The following is a 14,517-nucleotide window of genomic DNA, read 5'->3' as shown; positions in this document are numbered from 1 at the left end:
ACCAGGGGCCCTGGGATTACTGGGACCCCCAGGACAACCAGGGGGCCCTGGGGATTCACTGGGGCCCCCCCAGGAGTGACCAGGACCCCTAGGAGTGACCAGGGACCCCCTGGGAGTGACCAGGGACCCCCTGGGAGTGACAAGGGACCCCCTGGGGGCTGCCTGGGGGAGCCCCCCCGGAGCGAGCGGGACCCCGGGGGTGAGGACTCAGGACAGGGGTGTGGGGAGGGTGCAGGGTGGGGGTCGCACGGGCTGTACGGGGGGTGTTGCCATCCGGTTTCTATTAAATTAACGATCGTCCCGGCGCCGCCTCCGCCCCTTCTTTGTCCTCTGAGCCCCCCGACCCCTCAGAGCCCCCTCCTCACCACCCCTTGTGTTTCTTTTTTGTGTGGTTTCTCTTGTTTTCATTTTTATTTTTCGTTTTCAGTTTCTCTTCATTTTTATTTTTCGTTTTCGTTTTTTTTTGCCCACATTTTCTTAACCTTTCTTTATTCATTCACTTTTCTTCATTCATCATCTGTCTTCTTCATTCTCATTCTTCATTCTCCTCCTCCTCCATCCTTCTTCTCTGCCGTGCTGGTGACCCCTCCCCCTGGCGACCCCCTGAACCCCCTGCAGTGACCCCTGCGATCCCTCGGGCCCCCCACACGACCCCCAGTTCATCTTCCCCCCCCTCATCTTCCTCCTCCTCCCTCTCCTCTTCCTCCCCCTCCCCCGCCATGTCGCGCCCGCCGCCATTTTGTGTCGCCGTCGCCGCGCGCGCGTCACGTGACGAAGGTCCCGAGTCCCGCCCCGTTTCCCGCGTCACGTGACGAAGGGCGGAGAGAGGGCGGGAGAGGAAAAAGGGCGGGAAGGCGCTGACGCCATTTCCGCGAGGGCGGCGGAAGCGGCGGGGCCGCCTCCTAAGATGGCGGCGGCGTGAGTTGCATGTTGTGGGGCCGCCGGGAGGAGCCGCCGCCCCCCCCGTCCCGCCCCGCCATGGCCGTGACCGTGACGCTCAAGACGCTGCAGCAGCAAACCTTCAAGATCTGCATGGAGCCGCACGAGACAGTGCGGCCGCCGCGACCCGAGCGGGAGGGGACGCGGGGAGGGGGGTGGGGAGGGATGAGGCCTCGCCCCCCTTCCTTCCTCCTCCCATCCCCCTTCCCGGCTGAGGGGCTGTGAGGGGAGGGGGTCTGGAGACCCCTGGGTTGGGATGGGGGGTTTGTGTCCTCACGGTCCGGATTTGGGGGGAAAAACCACGGGGCGTCACCTCGGGGGGGGGCTCCGTGACCCCCTGACCCCGATTTGGGGGGTTTGTTCCTCCTTTATGGGGAGGGGATCCAGGGGGGGTTTCTGTGTCCCCTGACCCCGATCCGTGGGATTTTTTCCACCTTTATGGGGGGAAATCCAGGGGGGGGGTCACCTGGGGGGGCTCCGTGACCCCCTGACCCCGATTTGGGGGTTTTGTCCCCCCTTTTCTGGGGGGTTTGTCCCCCCTTTGTGCTGGGGGGGAACTGAGGGGCACCACCTGAGGGGGGGGGCTTCTTTTCCCCCTTTTTTGGGGGGGTTTGTCCCCCCTTTTATTTTTTGAGGGGGGGGGGGTCTCGGTGACCCCTGACCCCTCTTTTTGGTGGTCCTGTCTCTGTTCCCCCCCCCCCAAATTCCCCCCCACACACTTTGGGGTTTGTTCAGTCCCAGGAGAGGGGATTATTGGGGATCATATTTTGGGTATTTTGGGGGGATTTTTAGGGGATTTTGGGGTTGTTTTGGGTGGGGGTTGGGGGTTACTTCTAGAGGTGTTTGTGGAGTGGTTTTGGGGTTGGTTTTGGGGTGTTTCTGGGGGGCCTTGGGGGTCGTTTTTGGGGCTGTTTTTGGGGCTAGTTTGTGGTTTTTTCCAGGGGTATTTTAGGGCTGTTTTAGGGTCTTTTGGGTGCATTTTGGGGCTGTTTTGGGGTGGTTTGGGTCTCCCTGACCCCCCTTGTTGCAGGTGAGGGCCCTAAAAGACAAAACCAAGACCAAGAAGGGCAGTTTTTTGGGACTGTTTTGGGGGCCGTTTTGGGGTATTTGGGGGCCGTTTTGGGGTATTTTGGGACCTGATTTTGAGGCTATTTTGGGGCGTGTTTTGGAGCCCATTTGGGGCCATTTTTGGGGCTGTTTTGGGGTGTTTTGGACCTCCCTGATCCCCCCCCCTCCCCCATTTCAGGTGAGAGCCCTGAAGGAGAAGATCGAGGCAGAGAAGGGACAGTTTGTGGTGGTGTTTTTGGGGGTATTTTGGGGCCGTTTCGGGGTATTTTAGTGCCATTTTGGGTTTTTCTGTGCCCCCCTGACCCCCCTGTTTCAGGTGAGGGCCCTGAAGGAGAAGATCGAGGCGGAGAAGGGACAGTTTTTGGGGCCTTTCAGGGGTATTTTGGGGCTGTTTCAGGGGATTTTAGGACCGTTTCAGGGTATTTTGGGCCCGTTCCGGGGTATTTCGAGGCCAATTTGGGTATTTTTGGGCCGCCCCGTTTCAGGTGAGGGCCCTGAAGGAGAAGATCGAGGCGGAGAAGGGACAGTTTTTGGGGCTGGTTTTGGGGCCGTTTGAGGGTATTTTGGGGCCATTCCGGGGTATTTCGAGGCCAATTTGGGTATTTTTGGGCCCCCCCCGTTGCAGGTGAGGGCCCTGAAGGAGAAGATCGAGGTGGAGAAGGGACAGTTTGTGATGGTGTTTCTGGGGCCGTTTGGGGGTATTTCGGGGCCGTTTTTGGGGCCGTTTCGGGGTTTTTTGTGCCCCCCTGACCCCCCCTCGTTTCAGGTGAGGGCCCTGAAGGAGAAGATCGAGGCGGAGAAGGGCAGTGAGGCGTTCCCCGTGGCGGGCCAGAAGCTCATCTACGCCGGGAAGATCCTGAGCGACGACGTCCCCATCCGCGAGTACCGCATCGACGAGAAGAACTTCGTGGTCGTCATGGTGACCAAGGTGGGACCCCCCTCCCCACCCCCCGGGGCTGGGGGCCTCTAGGTGGGGTCTGGGGGTCCCTGGGGTTTGGGGGATTTGAGGGGGTCACTTGAGTGTTTGGGGGTCCTTGGGAGGGATTTTGGGATCCCTGGGGGTCTGGGGAGGCTCTTGGGGGTCCTTAGAAGGGTTTTTGGGGTCCCCTGGGTGATTTGAGGGGGGTCCTTGGGAGGGTTTTTGGGGTCCCCTGGGAGTGATTTGAGGGGGAGGGGCTTTGGGGTCCTTGGGAGGGTTCCCTGGGCTTCTGGGGAATCTCTTGGGGAGTATTTTTGGGGTCTGGGGGCCCTTGGGAGGGGTTTTGGGGTCCTTGGGGGTGATTTGAGGGGCTCGGGGGTCTTTGGGAGGGTTTTTGGGGTCCTTGGGTGTCTGGGGGCTCTGAGGGGTCCTTGGGGGGTTTCTGGGGGCTTGGGGGTCTTGGGATGGTTTTTGGGGTCCTTGTGGGGATGTTCTGGGGTTTAGGGGGTCTTTGGGAGGGTTTTTGGGTTCTGAGGGGTCCTTGGAGGCTTTAACCTCCTTGTTTCCCCCCAGGCCAAGTCCTCTCTGGGCTCGGCAGCCCTCGAGGGCGGCCCTCGGAGCCCCCGTGGCCTTCGGACCCCCTGCCGCCGATGCGCCTCCCCACCGGCTGCGCCCCAGCGAGGACCCCCGGCACAGGAACCCCCCATCACCGAGCCCCTCGCTGGGTACCCGGAACGGGGGTGAGGGGACAGGAGAGGGCTGGGGGTCAGCAGGGGGTTGGGGATCTACAGTGGATTTGGGGAGGGGTCTCAGGGGTTTTAGGAGGGTCACGGTGGATTGGGGGTCAGAGTGATTTTTGAGTGGGTCTCAGGGACTTGGGGGAGCTCAGAGTGGATTGGGGGTCACAGGGATTTTCGGGGATCTCAGGGGTTTGGGGGTCATGATGGATTTGGGAGGTCACACTGAATTTTAGGGGTAAATGAATTTTAGGGGGTCACTGAGTTTTTGGGGGTTCACTGTGAATTTTGGGGGGTCCCACTGAATGTTGGGGGTATCACAAGGACTCTTGGGGGTCGCCGTGGGTCTGGGAGGGGCACAGTGAGTTTTGGGGGTCAGGGTGTGATGGAGCCCCCCAAAATCCCCAATTCTCACATTTCCCCCAGCTCCGTCCCCCCGGGCAGCTCCGGGCGCTCGGCCGACGCCGCCTCCACCCTCGGTGGGTCCTGGGGGTTTTGGGGGGCTTTGGGGGTTTATTGGGGGCTGGGGTGCCCAGGGCTGAGAATATTGTTTGAGTGGGGGGTGTTTTAATTTGGGGTAAAAAGGGGATGTTTTGGGTTCTTTTCAACCCCAGGCAAAGCGAGGGGGGGGCTCAGGGACTTTAAAGGAAAGGGGGGGTGTTTTTGGGGTCTCTGGACTTTGAGGGGTGTCCTAATGATTGTAAAAGTGTTGGGGGGTGGTTTTGGGGTCTCTGGATCTCTGAGAGTCCCTCCCAGCTGATGGATGGAGGGTCCCAATGACTGTAAAGGGGGGGAGGAATGTTTTTGGGGTCTCTGGACTTTGGGGGGTGTCCCAATGACTGTAAAAGGAGGGGGACTGGTTTTGGGGTCTCTGGGGGGTCCCAATGTCTGTAAGTGTGTAGGGGGATGTTTTTGGGGTCTCTGACTTTGGAGGTGTCCCCAGTGACTATAAAAGGTGTGGGGGGTGTTTTGGGTCTCTGGACCCCATCTGACGGTGGGGGTGGTCCCGGGGGTGTCCCCAGTGACTATAAAGGTGTGGTGGGTGTTTTTGGGGTCTCTGGACCCCAGCTGACGGTGGGGGTGGTCCTGGGGTGTCCCCAGTGACTATAAAGGTGTGGGGGGTGTTTTTGGGGTCTCAGCTGACGGTGGGGGGTGGTCCCGGGGGGGTGTCCCCAGTGACTATAAAGGTGTGGGGGTGTTTTTGGGGTCTCTGGACCGCAGCTGACGGTGGGGGGTGGTCCCGGGGGGGTGTCCCCAGTGACGGGCTCGGAGTACGAGACGATGCTGTCGGAGATCGTGTCCATGGGCTACGAGCGGGAGCGCGTGGTGGCCGCGCTCAGGGCCAGCTACAACAACCCCCACCGGGCCGTGGAGTACCTGCTCACGGTGAGGGGGACTGGGGGTCCTGGGGGCTCAGGGGCTTTGGGGGTCCTGGGGGTTTGGGGGTCCCCAGAGGGATTTGGGCCAGGGGGTGGCCGCGCTCAGGGCCAGCACAACAACTCCCACCGGGCCGTGGAGTACCTGCTCACGGTGAGGGGGGACTGGGGGCTCAGGGGGTTTGGGGGTCCTGGGGTCTGGGGGTCCCCAGAGGGATTTGGGGCAGGAGGGGTGGCCACGCTCAGGGCCAGCTACAACAACCCCACCGGGCCGTGGAGTACCTGCTCACGGTGAGGGGGGCCTGGGGGTCCTGGGGGCTCAGGGGGTTTGGAGGGTCCCCAGAGGGATTTGGGAGCAGGGGGTGGAATGGGGAAGCTGCAGATATCAACAACAACCCCCACACCACCAGGCTGTGGAGAACCTGCTGACGGTGATGGGGGCCTGGGGTATCAGGGAGCCTGACGGGGGTCAGGGAGGTCCTGGGGGTGGGTCTTGGGGGCTGGGGAAAGGAGGGGAGCAGCTGGGGGTCCAGGGAGGGGGTACTGGGAGGGTCTCCAAGACTTCAGACAAGGCTGGGGAGGGGTCCTGGAGCGGGGGGTGGGCGAGCTACAACCCCTCCACAGTGAGGGGGGTCTCGGGGGGTCCTGGGGGTGCCCCAGAGCCCCCCTGACCTCCCCTTGGTGCCCCCCACCCCCAGGGCATCCCTGGCAGCCCTGAGCCCGAGCGCCCGCCCGTGCAGGAGAGCCGCCCCCCGGAGCAGCCCCCGCCCGAAGGTGGGTCTGGGGGGCACCTGGGACCACCCAGGGGGTGTGGCTGGCACTGACCACGCCCCCCTGGAGCCCCCTCCTCTTCTCAGTGGGTGGGGCCACACCCTTTGAGCTCCTCCCTTTTGGGGGTGGGGTCAAAATCCCCCAATGGGAATCAACTTATTCCTTGTTGGGGCATGGCCTAAGTTGGCCACACCCATTTTTGGGCATGTCCTAAATAAGCCACACCCTCTTTCTGTGGGTGTGGCCTGGATTAACCACACTTTTTATGGGTGTGGCTTGTGTATGCCACACCCCTTTTTGTGGTTGTGCCCTTAACCACACCCTTTGTGGGTGTGGCCTGATGTGATTGACACCAGGGTGGGGGTGGTGTCACCACAAAGGGGTGGGGCTCGATGAGGCCACACCCACCACTCCCAAACATGGTGTGGGCGTGGCTTGGCAAAGCCCCTCCCCCCTCACCTGCCGGCCCCGCCCCCACCCCAGGTGAGAACCCTCTGGAGTTCCTGCGGGAGCAGCCGCAGTTCCAGAACATGCGCCAGGTGATCCAACAGAACCCGGCGCTGCTGCCGGCGCTGCTGCAGCAGCTGGGCCAGGAGAACCCCCAGCTGCTCCAGGTACCCTCACACACCCCAAAACTGCCCCAAAACCATCCCTGGGACACCCCAAAACTGCGCCAAAACCACTCCTGGGACACCCCAAAACCACCCCAGAAACCGTCCCTAAGACATCCCAAAACCACCCCTGGGATGCCCCAAAACCACTCCTGGGACATCCCAAAACTGCCCCAAAACCACCCCTGGGACACCCCAAAAACAACCCCAGAAACCTTCCCTGAGACATCCCAGAACTACTCCTAGGACACCCCAAAACCGCCCCTGACACACCCCAAGAGCACCCCGAGCCACCCCAGAAACCCTCCCTGAAACACTCCCAAAACTCCCAAAATCACCCCAAAACCACCCCTGGGACCCCCCACCCCTAGAATATCTTCCTGAGACACCCCAAAAACATCCCCAAAAACATTCCTGAAGCCCGCTAAAAACCCAGGGACACCCCAAAAACACCCCCAAATCTCCTCCCCAAGCTCCCAAATCCCACCCTGAGCCCCTCAAATCCCCCTCAAATGAACCCCCTGTGCTCCCCCCAGCACCAGGAGCAGTTCATCCCCATAAACACCCCTTTGAGCCCTCCCAAACTCCCCCTGAACCCCCAAATAACCCCGAATAACCCCCCCAGCAAATCAGCCAGCACCAGGAGCAGTTCATCCCCATAAACACCCCCCAAATCCAACCCTGAGCCCCTCAAATCCCCCCCAAATAACCCCCAATACCCCCAGCAAATCAGCCAGCACCAGGAGCAGTTCATCCAGATGCTGAACGAGCCCCTGGGCGAGCTGGGCGAGCTGGAGGGGGAGGTTGGAGCCATCGGGGACGAGTCCCCGCAGATGAATTACATCCAGGTGACCCCCCAGGAGAAGGAGGCCATAGAGAGGGTGAGGAGGGGGCTGGGGGAGCCTGGGAGGGTCTGGGGAGGGTTGGAGAATGGGGTTAGTGGGGTCATTAAAAGAGGGTACAGAGAAGGTGAGGAGGGGGCATAGATGGAAGACCCCTCCCCTGCCCTTTCCCCTCCCCGAGCTCAATGATCCCCTCTGGGGGGCTCCAATTTTCCCCCACCCCCAGCAGAGCTCAGGGTTCACATTTGGGGTCTAACTCAGTGTGACCCTGGATGGGTGGTCCCATCCCCTCCCCACGCTCATTGTGACCCCCTTGGTGGTCCCATCCCTTCCCCAAGCTCAGTGTCACCCTGGGGGGGGTGGTCCCATCCCAGTGTGCCCCCCCAGGGGGTGGTGCCAGCCACCCCAAAACCCCACTGTGTCCCCCAAACCCCTCCTGTGACCCCCCAAACCCTCTGTGACCCCCCAAATCCCGTGTCCCCCCAGCTGAAGACACTGGGCTCCCCCAAACCCCCTGTGAGCCCCCAAACCCTCTGTGACCCCCCAAACCCCTCTGTGACCCCCAAACCCCTCTGTGCCCCCCCAAACCCCTCTCTGTGACGCCCCCAAACCCTCTGTCAGACCCCCCAAACCCCTCTGTGCCCCCAAACCCCTCTGTGACCCCCCCAAACCCCTCTGTGACCCCCACCCCGTGTCCCCCAGCTGAAGGCGCTGGGTTTCCCGAGAGCCTCGTCATCCAGGCCTATTTCGCGTGCGAAGAACGAGAACCTGGCGGCCAATTTCCTGCTCAGCCAGAACTTCGACGACGACTGAGGGACCCCCGGCCCCCAGCTCCAAAACCGTGGGAAGGGGGGTCCCACAGCGCAAAGGATGTTTTTGCTCCTCCCTCCCTCCCCAAAATCCCCGGGGCTGCAGAGGGAGGGGAGGGGAATGGGGACTCCCCCCAGCCCAATCCCCTCCCCATCCAAACATCAGGGGCCCTCCCTCGTGATGAAGGGGGTCTCAGCACCCACTTTCTCCTGTGCCCCCCTGCCCCCATGACCCTCCCCCTCCCTGTCAGGCCCCGGTGGGGGTGGGGAGGGAGGCAGCGCCACAGAACGACCGAAAACGGCGGCATAAAGAGATTAAAAGCAGAGTTTTAAACCCGGTTTTGGGGGTGTCAGGGTGTGGGGTTTTTTTTTTGGGGGGGTTGGAAGGCAGTCCTGGAATTCTTGGGGGGCTCAGGAGGCCATGCTGGTGGTCTTGACTGGGGAGAGGGGGTCTTGCAGATCTTGGGGGGTCCCAGCACTCCTGGGGCGGGGAGGGGCTCCAGGTATTTCAGGAGAGGGTCCTGGTGCTCTCAGGATGGGGAGGGGGTCCCACACCCTTGGGAGGGGTTCCAGCACTCTTGGGGGGACTCAGGAGGCCCCCATAGTTCTCTTGGGGGGGGGTCCCGCTGCCCTCAAAGGGGGGTCTTGGCACTCTCAGGGGGGGGTCCTGATGTTCATACTGGGGGTCAGGGAGCTCCCCCCAGTTCCCTTGGGGGGGGTCTTGGTGTTCAGGGGAGGGTCAGGAGCTCCCCCCAGCTCTCTTGGGGGGGGGTCCTGGCATTTCCAGAGGGGTCCTGGTGTTCATCGAGGGGGTCAGGAGGTCCCCCCAGCCCCCTCAGGGGGTCCCGGGGGGGGCTCTGTCCTTGGCCGCCGCCTCAGCCGCCGCCAGCGCGCTCTGCGCCGCCTCCACCCGCTCCTGGCGCCGGCGCCGCTTCTCGTCCCGGCGCCGCTGCCGCTCCAGCTCCTCCAGCAGCTCCTGCGCCCGCGCCGAGCCCCGCCCGGGGGTCCCGGCCCGGGGGGGCTCCCCCAGCCCCGCCTCGGCCAGGAGACGCTGCCGCCGCGCCGCCTCCACCCGCGCCCGCTCCCGCGCCTGCTCCCGCTGCTGCCGCCACTGCGCCACCCGCGCTGGCATCTCCGCCAGGCACCGGGCGATGAGAGCTGCCCTGGGGACAGGGGACAGGCCTGGGTCACCCTGGGGACATCCTTGTGTCACCCTGGGGACAGCCCCATCACCCTGGGGACATGGGGACACTGCGCCACCCGCGCCGGCATCTCCACCAGGCACCGGGCAATGAGGGCTGCCCTGGGGACAGGGGACAGCCCAGGGTCACCATGGGGACAGCCCTGGGTCACCACGGGGACAGCCCCATCTCCCTGGGGACATGGGGACACTGCGCCACCCGCGCAGGCATCTCCGCCAGGCACCGGGCAATGAGAGCCGCCCTGGGGACAGGGGACAGCCCTGGGTCACCACAGGGACAGCCCCATCTCCCTGGGGACATGGGGACACTGCGCCACCCGCGCTGGCATCTCCGCCAGGCACCGGGCGATCAGCGCTGCCCTGGGGACAGGGGACAGGCCAGGGTCACCATGGGGACATCCTTGTGTCATCATGGGGACAGCCCCATCACCATGGGGACATGGGGACACTGCACCACCCGCGCTGGCATCTCTGCCAGGCACCGGGCAATGAGGGCTGCCCTGGGGACAGGGGACAGGCCTGGGTCACCACAGGGACAGGGGACAGCCCAGGGTCACCACAGGGACATGGGGACAGCCCTGGGTCACCACGGGGACAGCCCCATCACCCTGGGGACATGGGGACACTGCGCCACCTGCGCCGGCATCTCCGCCAGGCACGGGGCAATGAGAGCCGCCCTGGGGACAGGGGACAGGCCTGGGTCACCACAGGGACATGGGGACATCCTTGTGTCACCACAGGGACAGCCCCATCTCCCTGGGGACATGGGGACACTGCGCCACCCGCGCCGGCATCTCCGCCAGGCACCGGGCGATGAGGGCCGCCCTGGGGACAGGGGACAGGCCAGGGTCACCATGGGGACATCCTTGTGTCACCATGGGGACAGCCCCATCACCACAGGGACATGGGGACACCCTGGGGACAGGGACACCCAGGCTGGCATTGTCACCAGGCTGCAGGCCAGCAGCACCTGCCTGGGAACATGGCCAGTGGTGACAGTGGATGGGGACACAGCTGGGGACACCAGCACAGGGACACCGCGAGCCCAGCCCAGCTCCTGGGCCTCCCAGTGCCACCAGTTCCTCCCAGTCCCCATCACCCTGACACCCCTGAGCCCAGTCCCAGTGCTCCCAGTTCCACCAGTTCCCTCCAGTGCCTCCCAGTTCCCTCCAGTCTCTCCCCACCTCCACTCCCAGTGCCCCCAGTGCCCTCCAGTTCCCCAAACCTCCCAATGTGTCCCATTCCCCCAATTCCTCCCAGTGCCCCCAGTTCCTCCCAGTCCCCCCAAGTCCCCCCCAGTTCCACCTCTCCTCCACTCCCAGTTCCTCCCAGTCCTCCCAGTGCCCCCAGTCCCACCTCTCCTCCCTCCTCCGCTGCTCCTCCCTGTCCCGCTGGTCCAGCAGCGCCTCCACGTCGCGGAGCGGGGGGTCCCACTCGCGCTCCTCGTCCCGCAGCTCGCGGAGCCGCTCGGGGCTGGGCCAGAGCCGCTCCGGAGCCACCCCCGAGGCCGAGCCGAGCCGCCCGAACCGCCGCGCGGCCGCCCGCGGCTCCTCGGGGTCTGCCGGGGGGGCCGGGCCGGGCCGGCGGCGCAGCGGGAGCGCCACGAAGGGCCGGGCGGGGAAGGCGAGCGGGGCCGGGAGCGGGGACAGGGGGGGGAACCGGGAGGGGAACCGGGAAGGGAACCGGGGGGGGAACCCGGAGCGGAGCGACCGCGCCAAGGGCGCCGCCATCTTGGGGGCCGCCCGGAAGTGACGTCAGAGGGAGGATCCGCACTATCTATAACCTGGTGGGCGTGGTCTCTTTTAGGGGCGGGGCCTGAGAGTGAGCCAAGTAATGGCACGGGGGCGGGGCTGTGGGCGGGGCTAAATGAAGGGGGCGGAGCCAGAGCCCCCGAGGGGGTCCCTGAGAGCGGGGGGGCTCATCCCGGGGGATGGAGGAGTTTTGGGGAGGGGGAACCCCAAGAGGGAGTTTGGGGACCCTGTGGGGAGGAATTTGGGGGGTGCCGAGAACGGCTCTGGCTCATTCCGAGGGGGGATCCCTGAGGATTTGGGGGACCCCGAGAATTTGGGGTGGGGGGTATCGGGGGGGTCCCGCGAGGTTTTTGGGCTCCTCCGCGGGGCAGCCGCGACCCCAAAACGCCTCCGGTTGGGGAGAATTTGGCGCTGCCCGGGACCACCCCTCCCTCGCCCCTCCCCGTGCCGGGGTGGGGGGGGAGTGTCGGGTGTTGGGCTGTGGGCGGACCCCCCCCCTTGTCCCACCTTCCCCCGGACCTCCAAACCTTTTCAGCCGCCGCCAAGCCCGGGCGCGCTGCCTAGCGCCGGCCGCCGTTTAACCCCTCCGTGCCCACCGCCCCCACCCCGGGACCCCTGGGACCCCGAGACCCCGGCCCTGCCACCGGGGACCCCAGCGGGAGGGGTTGGGGGGCCGGGGATGGGAAAGCTTTGAGGGGCTGGGGTCTCCCCGACGGCGCGGCCGCTCCTCGCGGGGCCCCACGGGGGTGGGGGATTTCGGCCCCGGACGCCCAAATTCCCCGGGGCTGGCGGGAGCTGCAGGGGCCGCGGAGGGGGAGCCCTAATGGCTTCCAGGCCTCGGCAGCCGCCGCGAATCCACCGCGGAGCGGAGCCAAAATCCCCCGAAATCGCCCCAAAAAAACCTTCCCTGGGCCTCCCCCCCGGGGGGGGGAGGAATCCAAGCGATCCGAGCCCCTTCCCCCCAAGGTTTTCCACCCCCTTCTGCCTTCGGGGGATTTGGGGGTCCCCCTTCCATCCCCCCCCCCAGTGGAAACGGAGCCCCCCTGATCCTGGCCGGGGGGAGGGGACCGATTTTGGGGCACTTTGGCCTGATTTGGGGGGTTCTGCAGTTCCCGCCTTTGTTTCTCCCCTCCCCGGCCCCCCAGCCCCGAATTTACCCCCCGAGGGGGGGGGGCAATGCCCCCAAAGCCTGGCCCAGCCTCAGGATTGGGGGGGTCTCCCACGCACATCTGGGACCCCCCCCCTGTCACCTGTGCCCCCCCTTGGCCCCCTGGGCTGGCAGGTGCCACCCCGTGGTGTCGGTGCCTGTCCCCACGCACCAGAGCCGTGTCGTGACATGTCAGGCCGTGTCACGACATCGTCCATGTGTCCCCCCTCGTTAGTGTCCCCCCGCGCTCGGCTCCATCTGCGGCCACAGCCGGTGTCGGGGGCACATCTGGCACGGGGGGTCCCCGAGCAGCTGGTGGGGACGGGGGGGACACAGGGGGACACGCGGAGTGGGGGGAGACGTGGGGGACACGGGGGAAAATTGGAGGGACAGGGAGGGGACACGCGGGGTGTGGGGGGGACATGAGGGGGACACGAGAGGACACGGTGTGGGGTGGGGACACAGCGGGGACACAAAGGCACAGCCACTCGGGTCCCCTCTGCTCACGGGGACCACCCTGTCCCCAGGTGTCCCCCCCCCGTGCCTGGGGAGGGGGCGGGGGGCTTTGTCCTCCCGTGTCCCCCACGGATGGCAGTGCCACCCCCCCCGCCCCCCATGGCATCAGCCCGGGGACAGCTGTGCCACCCACGGGGGACACGGGGACACGGGGGGGACACACTGAGACCCCCCCGACAGTGCTGGTGTCCCCCGGCGTGGCTCGGGGGGTCCCCAAAGCCGCGTCCCCGCGTGCCACCGCCGTGCCGGCAGCGAAGGGGTGACAGTGGCGGTGGCGGCGGTGCCAGCGCTGGCACCGGGTGGTGACAGATGGCGGAGGACGCGGCCGCAGCCGGAATGACAGATGAGGCTCCGCCGTCACCGCCGCTGCCATCGCCACTGTCACTGTCACTGCCATCGCCGTGTCACTGTCACCCCCTCTGCTGTGGCACTGTCACCACCACCATCACCACTGTGGCACTGCCATCACTGTGTCACTGTCACCCCCTCTGCTGTGGCACTGTCACCACCACTATGGCACTGCCACTGCCATCACTGTGTCACTGTCACCCCCTCTGCTGTGGCACTGTCACCACCACCACCACCATGGCACTGGCACTGTCATCACCGTGTCACTGTCACCCCCTCTGCTGTGGCACTGTCACCACCACCACCACCACTGTGTCACTGCCATCACCGTGTCACTGTCACCCCCTCTGCTGTGGCACTGTCACCACCACTATGGCACTGCCATCGGCATATCACTGTCACCCCCTCTACTGTGGCACTGTCACCACCACCATCACCACTGTGTCACTGCCATCGCCGTGTCACTGTCACCCTCTCTGCTGTGGCACTGTCACCACCACCATGGCACTGCCATCACTGTGTCACTGTCACCCCCTCTGCTGTGGCACTGTCACCACCACCATGGCACTGCCACTGCCATCACTGTGTCACTGCCATCACCGTGTCACTGTCACCCCCTCTGCTGTGGCACTGTCACCACCACCACCACCATGGCACTGCCATCACTGTGTCACTGTCACCTCCTCTGCTGTGGCACTGTCACCACCACCATGGCACTGCCACTGCCATCGCCGTGTCACTGTCACCCATCCCATGGCACTGCCACTGTCACTGCCATCACCATGGCACCGCCAGTGTCACCCACCCCACCGTGGCACTGCCACTGTCCCCGTCACTGCCACCCCCACCACCGCCGCCGCCACACCGGTGTCCCCCGCGCCGTCCCTGCCGCTGTCCTTGTCACCGGCACTGCCGCTGTCACCACGGCGGTCACAGCGCTGTCCCTGTCACCCGTGGGGACCCACCGTGGCTCCCGGCCCTGCAGGGCCCCAGCGGTGGCAGGAGGGGAGTGCAGAGGGGACATCCCCTGTCCCCACACCCCCCGTGTGTCCTCCACACCCCCGCGTGTCCCTGGGTGTCCCCTGGGTGTCCCTCACGGTGTCCCCACCAGGTTCCCCCGTGTCCCTCTGTGTCTCACGCCCTCCATGTCCCTCCTCTCGTGTGTCCCGCTGATGTCCTCCCTGTCCTGATGTCCCCCTGTGTCCCCCTGATGTCCCATGTCCCCCATGTCCCCCATGTCCCCCCCGCGTCCGCCGTGGGCGTGGCCTCCTGCGAAGTGGGCGTTCCCAACCAAAAGGGGCGTGCCCACCACCCTGGATGGGCGTGTCCCGAGTGGGCGTGACCTCCCCAGAGTAGTGGGCGTGTCCTCCGTGGGGTGGGCGTGGCCTCCGCGGCGCTTCCCGCGGCAAAAAGTGCGTCGGGCGCCAACTTCGGGCAAAACTTTCCCCGCGCGCCGCCGGCACCAGGACCCCGGGACCCCCG

The 14,517-nt window shown here is 65.1% G+C and overlaps 2 protein-coding genes across 2 annotated transcripts; one reads left to right on the top strand and one right to left on the bottom strand.

The window, feature by feature from the left end:
* The first annotated feature begins 858 nt into the window (after nt 1–858).
* RAD23A (RAD23 homolog A, nucleotide excision repair protein) lies at nt 859–8,079 on the top strand. Its single transcript, XM_050305882.1, is given in 11 exon segments — nt 859–1,050; nt 2,774–2,990; nt 3,547–3,579; nt 3,582–3,651; nt 4,090–4,142; nt 4,922–5,049; nt 5,738–5,813; nt 6,294–6,424; nt 7,147–7,306; nt 7,969–8,017; nt 8,019–8,079. Coding segments are annotated over 11 exon segments (1,098 nt in total). The 5' UTR covers nt 859–927; the 3' UTR covers nt 8,077–8,079.
* Nucleotides 8,080–8,379: 300 nt separating this feature from the next.
* GADD45GIP1 (GADD45G interacting protein 1) lies at nt 8,380–11,096 on the bottom strand. Its single transcript, XM_050305878.1, has 2 exons — nt 10,630–11,096; nt 8,380–9,235 (listed from the first exon to the last, which is right to left on the bottom strand). The coding sequence occupies exons 1-2, from the start codon at nt 11,001–11,003 to the stop codon at nt 8,908–8,910; spliced, it is 702 nt and encodes a 233-aa protein (XP_050161835.1). The 5' UTR covers nt 11,004–11,096; the 3' UTR covers nt 8,380–8,907.
* Between the last annotated feature and the right edge of the window lie 3,421 nt (nt 11,097–14,517).

This window comes from Myiozetetes cayanensis, unplaced genomic scaffold, assembly GCF_022539395.1.
Source record: "Myiozetetes cayanensis isolate MyiCay16 unplaced genomic scaffold, myiCay2020 scf101, whole genome shotgun sequence".
In the NCBI taxonomy this organism is placed as follows: domain Eukaryota; kingdom Metazoa; phylum Chordata; class Aves; order Passeriformes; family Tyrannidae; genus Myiozetetes; species Myiozetetes cayanensis.
The sequence above is the reverse complement of the archived record's forward strand: the minus strand, read 5'-3'. Positions and strand labels throughout refer to the sequence as shown.

What these genes read in the sequence shown, in the direction of transcription:
- GADD45GIP1 (XM_050305878.1), bottom strand. Translation starts at nt 11,003, where the DNA reads ATGGCGGCGCCCTTGGCGCGGTCGCTCCGCTCCGGGTTCCCCCCCCGG. An exon ending in CAGCGGAGGAGGGAGGAGAG is followed by an intron (nt 9,236 to 10,629) that starts GTGGGACTGGGG and finishes CCCTGTCCCCAG; the next exon opens with GGCAGCTCTCATCGCCCGGT.